Here is a 13,451-nt window from a genome sequence, read left to right on the forward strand (position 1 = left end):
CACATAGCTGCCAGCGCAGGCCACTGTCCTCTTCTGTGAGATTTAAAAAGCTCCCCCAAAATCTTATTACTCCCATCACCAGTACACAGAAAATGGGGGAAAGGCTGTTTCCAGTTCTCAGCCTTTAAACAACTCTAAATATCAGTACTCGTGGTGGCATATATTACAAAGTAATCAACAGTGCACACTTGGGCACAAACCACCTATTGAGCTAATGAAGAGCTCACTGTGATTAAGACTGGATCAAACATAATAGCAGAACATAAGCAAATTTTATCTGAATTCTGTAATGAACATACATGCTGCAATAACATTAGAAAAGCAAGGCAGCCTATTCCAAACCAACGAGAATAATTTTGTGCAAACAGTGGGTCTTTGCGTGTTTGAACTCCCACCATGTAATGGCAAAGTCAATATACATGCTAATGAGCTACAATTACAAAATTAAAAAAGAAAATGCTAAAGGATGCCAGAGTGAACCTCAGTGAAAGCCACAGAGACCCAATCTCTTTTAACTTTTTACAAATAAACTTAAACTACAAATTAGAAACACAAATAATTAAGAGTGGCTCTAACATTCAAATGAAGTAAATGAATTGTGTAGGAGATTAACCCCATAACTTTGTTTCTTTTTAAAACATTTCTTGACCAGCTCTTTGATGATGGTGATGTTTATCTCCTTCTTCTCCGCAGCCAAGCACAGCTTAAGAATGGCACAAAGCAGTTGCTGCCCAAGCCTGGGTGCTCCTGATGGTCCTGCATGATGGGCTGTGCAGTAGGGTTGTCATAGGGAGACCCCTCCCTGGCCTCTCCTTGCACAGGCTCAGAGCTGTCGGTGAGGCTCACCTCACAAAGATCTTTGGACAGAAGGAGGCAGGGATCTGAGTGCAGTGCCAGCACCCCCCGCTCCTGCCTGCCCGCCCCGCCTGAGGGCTCTACTCACCGCCATGCTGTTTGGCAGCCCCAAGCTCCTGGGGGGCTGGGGCTCCTGGACCGGGCTCATCAGCAGGGTTCTGGGCAGAGGTCAGGAGTTTGCTGTGCTCGCTGTTGTGGTCAGCACAAGCCGTAACAGCATCTCCTGCAGCTCCAGCAGATTCACCTGGAGGGAGGGTTGCTCAGCTGTCACGCCGCTGCTGGCGCCCACCCCCAGGCCCACCCCCACCCCCGCAGAGATGTTGCACACCCTACCTTCATCTCCTCCCTGTGCTGGACCAGCCTGATGATGTCCTCCTCCCATTGCTGCATCTTTGGCACTGCCCCCTGCCTCTATTGTAAGGTGATGAACATTCCTGCAGGAGCACAGGGCTCAGACGCTGGGACCCCTCCGAAGGCCCTGCAGCTCCCCCTGCCGTGCCCCGGCCTCCCACTCACTGATGGCATCTCTCCCTCCGGTAATGGATGAATCGCAGTTCCTGTTTCTTCACCAGCTCACTCAGGTCCGCCATCTCCTCCCGGTGGCCCATAAAGCCGCTCTGGAGCCAAAATAATGGGGTCACATCTCGGCAGCGACCTGCCCTCAGGTGGCATTTTCAAGTAAGTCATGGCGAAGCTGGAGGTGGGTCCTGGCATGGGCCAGCTTCTCCATGACTTCCTGCATGGCCCGGTTGGTCTTCCCACTCACAGATTCGCCCCCAGTCCCTGGGGCTGGGACTGTTGCCTCTGGCTCCTTTTGGGCCGAGGCCACCGGGTGAGCCAGGCGCTGGCAGCACACCCTCTGCTCTTTCACCCGCTGTCATAACCATGCCTGCTCCTCCTGGGCACTGGCTCCAGCGGGGTTGAAAAATGCCACCTGAGGGCAAGAGGTGAGCATTCTTATAGGGGCATACACAGAACAAATGTGGCAGAGAGGTGGAGCACAGCCCCTTCCCTTGGGGCCTCAGAGAGTGCACCTGTTGGTCACAGGGGAAATGGTGTCTGACCACTGGCTCCTGGAAGGGATGAGGGTCCAGAGAAATCAGAAGGCAGGGAAAATAAGAGCATAAAGCGTCTTGGAGGGACCACAGAGGAAGGTGGCAAAATCGGTGCGGGGGGAGTCAGGCTCACCATGGCCTCCCAGATCTCCAGGTCCTCTGGAACGCTCGGCATGGGCTGAGGTGCCTCCTCCTTCTCACTGTCCAGATGTCCTCCTCCATCTTCTGTGGGGGGTGGCCAGAGGGGTCCTCAGACAACCCAACAAGGGAGGTACTGTGGGCCCACCTCTGCCTCCACCCTCACTATGTAACCCTGAGCCAGCCCCTCCCCAGACAGGAGTAAGCTACTGTTCTTTATTTTTCCTTTTAAGAACCAACATCTTGCTATACTGCCCAGGCACAGTCCCACTACTGGTCAGTGCGGGACTTCTGACCTGCTCCCTTTCTGATCTGGGCCAGTTCAGCCATCCTTAGGCAGCTTAGTGGGCCCCCGCTCCCAGGAGGCCACCATATTGATGCTGAACTTAATGCAGGCACCCAGTCAGCATAATGACCAGCTGTTCTAAAAGTCTCTTCCAACTCCTCAATCCTGGGCTGCTCACAGTCCCCCCTTCCTCCTGGGGCTCTCTCCTCTTCCTCTGAGTGGTCTCCTGTACCTTCCCCAGGGAGAGCCATGAGGCGCAGTTGGGCCGTTAGCTGCTGATTTTGCTGGCTGGCAGCCTCCAGGTGTTCCTAAGGGGCCAGGAAAGAGTGAGAAGGCATGGAGTTTGCCAGGTCATCCCCCTCATGGCCCTGTCCTCAGCAGCTCCCTCCCCTGGGTCTCCTGCAACTTTTGGTGGGCCATCTTGGCCACCGCTTTGCCCCACGTTTCCTGCTGCTGCAGCTGGTTCATTAGCTGTGTCTGCTGCAGTAACTGCCTGTGCAGCACCTCCTTCTCAGAGGTCAGCTGCAGATAGGTGGCCACGTACTGCTGCCGGTGACCCAGGTAACCGGTCTGGCTGCTGCTGCAGACTCTGAGCCTCTTGGCTCTTCAGCTCCACCTGCAGGAAGACCCTGGGTGTGAGGGCACATGGTGGCTGGCTTCCAGATTCTGGGCCCATTAATAGGGTAGTGAGGGCACTGTGGGGCTTTGTCGCCTGCCCAGGCCCCTGGCCCCTTACTCCAGGCCTAAGTGACTGGCTTCCTTTCCTAGAACCCCATGCCTCCTTCCCCAGCCTCACCATTTGGTGAGCCTCATACCTTCATACCCATTTAAACTGTAGGCCACAGACTGGTGGAAAAGCAGTGGGAGCCAACCACTATGTGCTAAATGTACTACATGCCTAATGCTTTCCATGTATCATCTCATTTAATCCTCAGCACCTCCATAAGGAAGATGCTAACTTCCTTTTGAAGTTAAAGAAACAGAGACGGCCAGGCACGGTGGCTCACATCTGTAATCCCGGGACTTTGGGAGGCTGAGGCGGGCAGATCATGAGGTCAGGAGATCAAGACCATCCTGGCTAACACAGTGAAACCCAGTCTCTACTAAAAAATACAAAAACTTAGCCGGGCATGGTGGCAGGCGCCTGTAGTCCCAGTTACTCAGGAGGCTGAGGCAGGAGAATGATGTGAACCCGGGAGGTGGAGCTTGCAGTGAGCTGAGATTGCACCACTGCACTCCAGCCTGGACAACAGACTGAGACTCCATCTCAAAAAGAAACAGAGACTTAGAGATGCAAAGTACTGGAATGGTGACCAGTGGAACTGAGGTTTGGAATCCAGTTTTAATCTAAGGAGCCTTTTTGTTTTGTTTTGACACAGAGTGTCACTCTGTGGCCCAAGCTGGAGTGCAATGGTGCAATCTCAGCTCATTGCAACCTCCACCTCCTGGGCTCAGGCGATTCCCATGCCTCAGCCTCCTGAGTAGGTGGGATTACAGGCATGCTCCACCATGTCCAGCAAATTTTATTTTATTTTTTTGTAATTTTAGTAGAGATGAAGTTTTACCAGCCTGAGGTTGGCCAGGCTGATCTCAAACTCCTGACCTCAAGAGATTCTCCTGCCTCAACCTCCAAAAGTGGTGGGATTATAGGCCTGAGCCACCGTGCCTGGCGTAAGGAGACTCTTATACCACTGTGTCTTCCCCTATGATTGGGGGCTCCATGCCTCTAGCTGGGATGATGATTTCCAGACCTCGGAGGAGCCCAGGGCTACCCACCTCTAAAAGTCAGAAGGCAGGAAGGAAGAAACAGTCACAAGACTGCCCTGGAGGGTGCTGGGGTCACCTGCCCCCAGGCTGCAGCTGCCTCTGGCCTGGCACCTCCCCTCCCCAGAGGCTGGTGCCCGCCTCCCAGCCCTTCTTGGATGGGGTGGGGGTTACAATCTACTTCACCTTGCCCAGCTTCTCCTGTAGCTCCTCCACTTGCTGCTCCAACTGCAGTGCACTCTTGTTCTCATTGTTCTAGACAGACAGAAGCAATCAGCAGCCACCCACTGCGGCTGGAGACCCCAGAACTTGGTGTTTGCCTCCCATGGCACCGGGAAGGGTGGAGGCAGGTTAGAAAAATCATCCCCTCTCTCCCACAGCCACCAGAGTAGGGCTCTGGCTCACAGGTGCCTTTAGAAGTAACATTTCACGTGAGGGCTACACTGCCCCATTTTACAAGTTGGGAAACAAAGGCCTGGAGGACTAGGGAGGAGGGCAGGCTGCCCAGGTGGGGCAACGCACCAGCTCCTCGACGCCACTCTGTGGCTTGGCCAGCTGCTGAAGTCTCTCCTCCTGCTCACGAAGTCTCTCCTCCTGCTTCCGAAGCTTCTCCTCCTGCTCCTGAAGCCTCTCCTCCTGCTCCTGAAGCCTCTCCTTTTGTGCCTGGTTCAGGAGACTTACGTGCTGATGGTTTTCCACCTGGGCCTGGAGCTCTGCTGACACTCTCTCTAGTTCCTTCCTCAGGTGCTGCAGCTCCTCCTCAGGGGGCACTGCTGGGGGCTCCCGGGGCAGGGGTTCAGCTGAGAAAGGAAGCAGACAATAAGGGCCTCTGGATTCTCAAAAACAAAAACAAAACAAAACAAAAAACAACAACAAAAAAAACCCCTCCTCTTGGTGCACAGCTCCTCTCAGCCTCCCCAAACTTGGCCTCACTGCGAATGATTCCTCGCACCCGGATGGTAGCCAATCTTCCAAACCACTTTCAGATGGAGAGCACTGTGGGTGACTGACAATGGGCCCCATTTGCTGATGGGGACACTGAGGCTCACGGAGATGACAAGACTTGCTGTCTCCCGGCACAGACCTCTTTCCCTCTGCCTCAAAGCCCTTCCATCCACCCACCTCCCTGGGGCATTCTAAGCCCCCCCCCATAGCCCTCTGATGCCAGGCCTGCTCCCAGGTCATGCCAGCCCCATCTTACCTGTCTGGTTTTTGAGTTTGGACAAACTCCTCTCCAGCTTCTCTACCCAATGCGTAACATCCTTCTTCTCTTTCTTCAAGGTGCAAACCTGCCCAAGCACAGGGGAAAAGGGCCCTGGAGAGAGGGCTGGTGGCTGGACAGGCTGCCATCTCCCTCTCTGCCCCCACCTCCACAAAGCCCAGACCCATGACCACCTCTGGCTGTACTATTCCCATGTTACAGACACTTAGAAAGATCCAGTGACCTATCTAAGATGGGAGAGCTGAACGGTCAGACCTCACCTCCTGCAACATTTTTCTCATCCTCTCCTGCCACCGGGCCCTCTCTCCTTTTAGATGTTGAGCATATTCATCTCTCTCTAGCTGGACTTGTTTAAGTGAATACTTCATCTGCAAGAATGGGCACAGAAGTTAGGAAGGGCTGTCACTGGTCCTCACCTGCTCCTGGCCACCTGGGGTCATCTTCCTTCCCTCCCTCCCTCTGCAAAACCTCACCTGTGTCAGCTGTGCTTTCAGCAGTGCCTGCTCCCGTATGGACCACTCTAACTTCCACTCCATATGTGCTTTCCTGTGGCTCGAGGACTGGATGGTGAAGAGTGAGAAGTTTCTATATAGGGAACCTGGGCCATTCCATACAGTGCCCCTTAAACAAGCTAGGGCTAGGCTGAATATACAACTCGGTCAGTAAAGATTGAGGCATTTCCAAGTCTGTGGTCTGGTTTTTAAAAGAACTCAGTAAAGTTGGAAGGGACAGGGAAAGAGATTGAATTTACAGCTGGCTAACAGAGGCCCAGAGAGATCAGATAATATTGCTATTGTTACTACTGTTATTACTACCACTGTTTGAACCTTTATGGAGTGCTTCACCAGGTATCATGCTAGCAATCCCCTTTAATTCTCGCAACCACCATAGGAGACAGTTACTATGATTCCTTCTGTTGTGTAGATGAAAAATCATGGAGTATTTGAGGTTAAGCGCTTGCCTAACATCACTTAGGCAGAGCTGGGATTTGAACACCCAGGTCTATCCAATTCTCTAAGCCCATTTTTTCTTGCTGGGGATGGGGGCACAGATAGGAAGGGGAAAATTAATCTTTTGTTTACTTTCTGAAAGGATGATACATTCGCATAGTTCAAAACTCAGAAGGTACAGCAGGGAAGTATCTCCCAGCCACCCTGTTGCTCTCTCCTGAGTTTTCTATGAACCTTACAGACATGTTTTCTGTATATTATCATAGTATGTACACACACACACACACACACACACACAGAGGTTTCCTTTCTCTACAGAAATGGTAACATACTAAAGGTACTCTCCTGTACCTTCACAAGTAAAGTACCCAATATACCACCTAGGACTTGGCCAAGACCCCAGTCAGGTAAGGGCAGGGGAGGCACTTGGCCTCCAAGTTCTGTGTCCAGTGCTCGCTCCCCACCGCACCCCCCAACCCACCCAGAGCAGCTGACTCAGCCCCAGGCTGCCTCTAACAACCAGACACAAAAGCAGCGAGAAATGGTCATGCTGCCTTCTGGGCAGGACACTCCATCCTGTAGAAGGGACCTTTAGGCTCACTCCTCCATCTGCGAAGCTGGGCTCCCAGGGGATGGGGCAGGTGGTCAGACTCACTCTGTCGTCCTTCTTCTGTGTGGTGGTGATAGCAGAGAGAGCCCGCTTTAACTCTCCTTTATGCTGCAATGAATGTTGCAGGCGGCCGGCCAGATCCTTGGACTCCTCTGTAATGAGAGAGTTGAGATGGGGCCCAAAGGACTCCCCCTAAAGACCTATCAAAGTGCCAGGTTGAAGAATGACAGGGTGCCCAGATTCCCACCTTCTAAGTATCTGAGAGAGCGTTTCTGGTGGTACAGGTGCGTACTTAGTTTCCCCTTCTGTATATTCAATCTCTGGACTTGAACCTTTGGGAGAAAAGCCAAGCAAGTGCTGAAAGAGAAGGAAAGAAACATTCTCTGGAGGACAGGAGAAAACTTCACACCCTCCACTCACCTCTAGCTTCCTTTCAGCTTTCTGTTTCTCACTGTTTGCCTTCTTTTCCTATAGGAAGAGGAAGACAGAGCTCTTACCAGGGGGAGGCAGAGATGGCACAGCAAGAGACATGCCCCAGAATGTCATCAATGCCCCAGGACAGGCCCACCCATGGCATCAGGTTATCAGGGACCCTGTGGAGGTGGGGTGGAATGTGAGGGGTGAGCCTTTTTCCACAGGCTGGGAGTGGGTGAGACGAGACTGGGGCCTCTACATCTGAGTGCCCCCAAACCCAGCGGTCATGTCGCGAGGAAACAAAGAAATCACGTTACTTCTTCCAGCTGATGTTCCACTTGTTTCTTCTCTTGTTTCTGTGGGGAGAGTCAAATGAAGGTGAGGGAGGGCGGCCCCCTCAACTCTATTCCCCAGGCCAGGAAGCAGTAGGCAGGGGCCAGGAATGGATTTTAAAGGCAAAGTTCTCAGACATAATGGGAACACGAATTGGTAAACTCTCCTCAAGCTCCCAAGGACAGAGGATTTGGGTCTTTGTTGGTTTTCACTCACAGCCACAGAACTCAAAGTCTGAATGTGGAATCTCTTGAGAGGACAGTAACATAAACCTCTAGAGATGGAGTTTGAGAAAGGCCCCCCCTTCTGCCCGCTTGTGATTTAGAAAAGTGCGTTCATTCAGTAAACATTTACTGAGCACGAATGGGCCAGGTACGGTTCTTCACAGCAGATATAGGACAGAAAATGACAGACAGGAGCCCTTGGCCCTGAGGTTTCCATTCTAGGGGCCCTTTAAATCTCGGACTCTAAGAGCTAACAGACACCTTTGATACTCACTACCTCCTCTGGAAATGCGAGCCCAAAAAGCAGAGGCGGCTTGTCCAGAATCAAAGAGCAAATTAGGGACTGAGTCACGGCAGAAATACGGGGCCCCTGACAACCAGTCAGGCTCGCATTCCCCCGAGAGGCAACAACCCCAGGGCGTGTGTAGCAGGACTAGAGCAGGGTGTGTGGAGAGGAGAGAGTCGGCAAAGAGGGCAGCAAAAGAACAGCCATGCTGCATGCTCTGGGGTCCTTCCAGGTGAGGTCTGGGTGCCCCAGCTCCCTGTTTGCCCTTGGCACCAGGGGCCCCCAGTCCCTTTCTTCAGGGCCCCAAGGGGAAACTGGAGCCCAGGATTGTCAGTGGAATCAGGGGACCTCACTGGACTCTTACCAAAGATTTGATGGTGTTCTTCAGTAGACTGATTTTGACCGGCCTTGAGTCCAGGACTGCTGCTAGTTCTTGGGACCGGCTCTGAGGCGCATATAGAGAAGAGGAGGTGGAGGAGGAGTGGGGGAGAGGTAGAGAGAACAATCATTAGGGCTGGGGTGTGGTGGGCTGTCTCAGCTTACAGAGGGGCACCCAGTCCCCGCTGTCGGAGGAGGTTGGAGGGCTGGCCTGCGGGGTCACTGCACCTCCGCCCAGAGCCTCTTACCTCCAGATCCTTGAGGGGTGCAGATGACGTAGGGCCCTCTCTGTGGATACCTGTTGCTGACTACAAGAGATGAGAGTGCACATGGAGATGTTCTGTCCCTCTGTGTCTAAGCCCTCTGACTTCCTTTCTTCCCCATCAGCTGGCACAATTTTCTTTTCTGCCTATCTTGGACCCTTTGTCCCATAACTCCTTTGTGCCAACTTCTCTCATGGTTCTTATCTCCCCACCATCCCACCCTGGCGCCCTTTCAGTGACTCCTGATGGCAAATGGCTGTTCTCATTGTCCTGGCTTCCCCTTGAGACTGGGGATGAGGAAAATCAAACAGCAATGACCATATCCTGGTGTCCTGGGTGTTTACAGCAGGCCATGTACTAGGGATTAACATAAAACAATAACAAATCTCATTTAAACCTCACAAATGGAAGTCAAACAATAATACCACCTATATATACAGATGTGCAAAGAGAGGCCCCAAGAGCTCAAGCAACTTGACCTAAATTATATCCCTGGCAGATGGAGAGGCAGGATTCAAACCCAGAATTCTTAACCAGTACCCAACAGTCCATTCACAATCTTAACAATTACCCTCTACTGCCCCTTGGGCCCCCTGTCCCCAGGAGCCTGGTCAGCCAAGACTCACATCACCAGTTGAGTGGCAACCACCAGAAGTGGCTGTCTCAGGGCTACTGCCATTTGTTTTCCTGTTCTTATTCACTCCTGCTGGAGCACCAGGGCTGTTTCTCTGCCAATGTTCTTTTAACTGTGGGAAAGAAGAGCAGTAATCCTCATGAGAACTATCAGCCCCTACAGCCACATGCTCCTTTACAGTTTCTACAAAATACTCTTGTATATCATCTGATTTAATGACACCAATATCTGTACAAGGTGTTGTCACAATCATTTAGTGACTGAGAGGGATTGATATAATGGCTAGAAGAAAAAAAAAAAAGAAAAAGAAAAAGGTGATACTGGAACTTTGAAACTCAGTCTTCTGACTCCAAGCTCTGGGGTTTTGCCAAAAGTCAGCAGATGCCAGGGACCAAAACCAGAGGCAGAGGTAGAAAAGTAAACATTAGGTAGGCAGGAACTGCATGGTTTAGAGTCATACATCCTCACACATCTGTTAGTATCAAGAAGTGCACCAGTACCTCTCAAACTTCTATATCAATGTGTCCTCCTGTCAGAAGGCAGCCTTTCTGTTAAATCTGGGAATTCATCAGAAAGAGGACAACCCAAGCCTCATTTCAGAGAGAAGTCCGGTAGTATATGTGACACTCTCAGAAGCCTATGTGACTGTCATCCTTAAGTACATTAATGTTTTTTCTCCTTATCTCAAGAGAATCAAGGGAAACTGATGCTTCAGAAAGATGTCCCACATTTATCCCGTGGCACTCAAAGTTCTGCAGGTCGAGATAATATGAGGAAGATTCAAGCTGTCAAGTTCAGTTTCCCAAGATCTGTTCCACAGAAGATGAGCAAATCTCACTTCAGAGACCACTGACTGAAGGGTAGTCTGGTCCCAGAACCATGGAGAAATAGAATATGAGGTGGAGAACTCAGAAAAAAAATGTTAAAATCTCTCTGGAAAGTAGAAGCCTTGGAGAAAACCAAACCAAACCCATTCTCTCATTGTCACCCAGAGATACTGTCAATGTTTTGAGCTCACAGGGGAAGTGTAGGCTTTTCCCCCATCAATGTCTATGTTAAAGGAGTGAGGCAGCCTGGAACCCCTTGCTCCTAGGTCCCATGGTCTCCATTCCCCTTCCAGCTGCAAATTTGCGCTATGACCAGAAGAACAAGAAATGGGGTGACAACACTTAGGGCACTGGGTCATAAGATCAAAGGCCGGTCTTCCAGTAATGACAGTTCCTAGGCAGATTGTGACATCACTACATTCCACTCCTCCTGGTTGGGCCGGGGGGGGGGGGGGGGGGCACATCAGCAAAATGTCCGAGTCCCACTCCACTATGGGGGAGGGAAACACAGGATTGGGACCCAGGTCCTTGGAGACGCCAGCCAAAAGAGCACAGGGAGTTTGACTTTGAGGCAGCAGGAGGGGAGAGTAGAGTCTGCAGCAGGGAACCCCAGGAATCACCAGTTCAAAGTCACCCAGGGATGAATGGCAATGGGGGGCCTGGGGCTGGGGGACCCAGGTCCTTGGAGAGGTGAGCCCAAAGAACCCAGGGAGGTTAGGCTTGGGGTGGCAGGATGTGAGGGCTGAGTATGGAATGGGGAGCCCCAGGAGTCGCCCACCCAAAGTCACCCTGGGGTGATTGGTGAGGGCAGGGGCTGGGCTGCTTGCTGAAGGAGTGGGACTGACTGCCAGGACTTTGGTGGGGGGAGCCCAGAGGTGCCAGGGTTGGGGGTCCCAGCCCGGTGTGCCTCAGGAGTGGTATGGACTCTGGCAGTGGTCTTGTCATTGGAGGGGATCTCTGGCTGGATTGGGGGGCCACGACCTGGTGCTTTTTACCTTTTTCTTGGCTGCTGCCAATTTTCTCTCTCGAGTTTCTTCTAACATCGCGGGGTGGGGAGGGAGGCAGGGTTGGGGCCACGTCAGCAAAATCCCAGCGAGCACTGATCAACGCTTCCAGTCACCTACCAGGCAGCTGACCAACTGAACCAGTGGAGGCGTAACCAGGGCTCCAGTAGAATGCAGAAAAGGGGCGTGGCCTTAATGCTCCAAGCCCATTGGTCAATGAGAAAGATGAAAGGGAATTGGGGCGTGGCCAGGCAGCAGTGTGTCCAGAGGGACCTGTGGCTCACAAGGAAAGCTGTCCATGCAACCACTGTCCCCAACCACTCTGAGAGAGGGAGGGGCTGCCCAATCTCATAGAGGGAAGGGGCCGGCTTTTGTTTTAAAAGCTTTAAAACTTTTTTAAAAAGTGTGTATACTTTATATATGTGTGTGTCTGTGTGTGTATATGTGTTCCTCCAGAGCTGTCTTCATTATCCAGCTTCTATGCAAGGTCTTTGATTTTGATCTGTATTTTTCATCTTCAAATACAGTACAAAAATTACCAGTATGCCTTAACTGAGATACAGAGCCTATAAAAATGGAAAATCTATAGCATGCTGATGGTTAATGAAGCAGACTATATTATCCAACATTCCAATAAGATAAGATAATCACAATGATTTCTCTTTTTTGGAAAAACATTTATTCTCTTATGTTATTGTTATGATTTTTTTTGCTTAAACAAGAAACAAGTCTAATATCTGTAAAAACACAAAGCTTTTGTGCTGGGTGCGGTGCTTCACACCTGTAATCCCAGCACTTTGGGAGCCCGATGTGGGTGGATCACGAGGTCAGGAAATCGAGACCATTCTGGCTAACATGGTGAAATCCTGTCTCTATTAAAAATACAAAAAATTGGCCAGTCGTGGTGGTGGGCACCTGTAGTCCCAGCTACTTGGGAGGCAGAGGCAGGAGAATGGCGTGAACCCGGGAGGCGGAGCTTGCAGTGAGCCAAGATCGCACCACTGCACAGCAGCCTGGGCTACAGAGAGAGACTCTGTCTCAAAAAAACAAAACAAAAGAAGAACTTCTATTTCTCTCACTTTCTAATATAATTTTAATATCGCCTCCTGGGATTCCACTAAGATTTATTTTAGACCTTATTCTGATCTCCCTCTCCCCCTCAACCCCACCAACTTCTGCTCTATCATCTATCCTCATGTCTCTCTGTGTAACATACTGACTTACTTTTTGGAGAGAATTATCTAACCAATTAATTCTTTCTTCTGGTGTCTAATCCATCCACTGAATTTCTTATTTCAACAATTACATTTTTTATTTCCTTATTTCATTTTATTCTGGGACAGAGTCTCACTCTGTCACCCAGGCTGGACTGCAGTGGTACGAACCTGCAGCCACAGACTCCTGAACTCAAGTGATCCTCCCACCTCAGCCTCCTGAGTAGCTGGGACTATAGGCAGGTGCCCCACACCAGCTAATTTTTTTTTTTTTTTTTTTGGTGGTGGTGAGGTATTTTTTTGTAGAAACAAGTTCTCACCATGTTGCCCAGGCTTGTCTCCAACTCCTGGGCTCATGCCGTGCTCCCACCTCAGCCTCCCAAAAAGTGCTGGGATTACAGGTGTGAGCCACCCTACCCAACTATATATTTATTTCTGTAAGTTCTATTTCTTCCATTTTCCTTTCAGGTCTTCCTCATCATTCCTGGTGGTCTTACTGCTTCCTCAATTTTATGAGTGATTTTTTTTTACATATATTAGACTTCATGTGTAACTATTTTCTCATAATTCTAATATTTGAAATCTGTGTTTGAAAGAACACAAAACATCACAGCCTTGAGCACATCACATCCCCATATGCCTCCACTTCCTGAGCCCGACACAACACACATCACAGCCTTGAGCAATGCCTCCACTTCCTGAGCCCGACACAAACACATTCCTCCATATATTTCAAGGAAAAACAACACCTGGAGAACCTCCGATAAGGTTGCAACCTTTTGTAAAAGCGCAGGAACCAATAAGAAAGCTGCTAAAAGCATAATTTAAAATGTAAACCAATTGTAATGCCTTGTTCCTCTGTAACCTGACAAGTCCTGTTTACCTCAAGCTATAAAAAGCAAGCGTGGGCATTGTTCCGGGCCCTCTTGTATGTTGTAGAACGGAGGGACCAAGTTCGAACTTGCATTAAAGATCCTTGCCACTTGGCTTTGAC

At 50.6% G+C, this 13,451-nt stretch overlaps 1 protein-coding gene and 1 long non-coding RNA gene across 5 annotated transcripts; one reads left to right on the forward strand and one right to left on the reverse strand.

Moving 5' to 3' along the window:
- Nucleotides 1-470: 470 nt before the first annotated feature.
- On the reverse strand, nucleotides 471-11,658 carry LOC117070102 (golgin subfamily A member 8C-like). 3 transcript variants are annotated; one of them, XM_033188796.1, is made up of 19 exons: nucleotides 11,235-11,658; nucleotides 9,405-9,524; nucleotides 8,764-8,823; nucleotides 8,502-8,582; nucleotides 7,612-7,650; nucleotides 7,301-7,348; nucleotides 7,128-7,212; nucleotides 6,926-7,032; nucleotides 5,794-5,880; nucleotides 5,581-5,688; nucleotides 5,300-5,387; nucleotides 4,780-4,898; nucleotides 4,285-4,353; nucleotides 2,567-2,642; nucleotides 2,044-2,135; nucleotides 1,372-1,472; nucleotides 1,189-1,289; nucleotides 944-1,099; nucleotides 471-857 (listed from the first exon to the last, which is right to left on the reverse strand). In XM_033188796.1, exons 1-19 carry the CDS (start codon nucleotides 11,280-11,282, stop codon nucleotides 673-675), a joined length of 1,770 nt encoding a protein of 589 aa, XP_033044687.1. In that variant the 5' UTR covers nucleotides 11,283-11,658; the 3' UTR covers nucleotides 471-672. The 3 variants fall into 3 exon arrangements, with proteins under 3 accessions (XP_033044687.1, XP_033044686.1, XP_033044688.1); XM_033188795.1 differs by having other exon boundaries at nucleotides 4,621-4,898; XM_033188797.1 differs by lacking the exons at nucleotides 2,044-2,135; nucleotides 2,567-2,642; nucleotides 8,764-8,823 and adding an exon at nucleotides 1,622-1,699 and having other exon boundaries at nucleotides 4,621-4,898; nucleotides 8,502-8,629; nucleotides 9,407-9,524.
- On the forward strand, nucleotides 1,537-7,986 carry LOC117070112. 2 transcript variants are annotated; one of them, XR_004431769.1, is made up of 2 exons: nucleotides 1,537-1,555; nucleotides 7,355-7,986. It is a non-coding gene; the product is annotated as an uncharacterized LOC117070112 (long non-coding RNA). The 2 variants fall into 2 exon arrangements; XR_004431770.1 differs by lacking the exon at nucleotides 1,537-1,555 and adding an exon at nucleotides 4,055-4,448.
- Nucleotides 11,659-13,451: the final 1,793 nt, after the last annotated feature.

Source organism: Trachypithecus francoisi, unplaced genomic scaffold, assembly GCF_009764315.1.
Source record: "Trachypithecus francoisi isolate TF-2019V2 unplaced genomic scaffold, Tfra_2.0 Lachesis_group3, whole genome shotgun sequence".
NCBI classification, from domain to species: domain Eukaryota; kingdom Metazoa; phylum Chordata; class Mammalia; order Primates; family Cercopithecidae; genus Trachypithecus; species Trachypithecus francoisi.

Bases quoted from the DNA above. Each gene is read 5' to 3' on its own strand.
- LOC117070102 (XM_033188795.1), bottom strand. From the start codon at position 11,282: ATGTTAGAAGAAACTCGAGAGAGAAAATTGGCAGCAGCCAAGAAAAAG. The intron at 9,525-11,234 runs GTAAAAAGCACC...TCTTTCCCACAG, and splicing joins TGGCAGCAGCCAAGAAAAAG to TTAAAAGAACATTGGCAGAG. The intron at 1,290-1,371 runs GTGAGTGGGAGG...GTGCTCCTGCAG, and splicing joins CGGAGGGAGAGATGCCATCA to GAATGTTCATCACCTTACAA.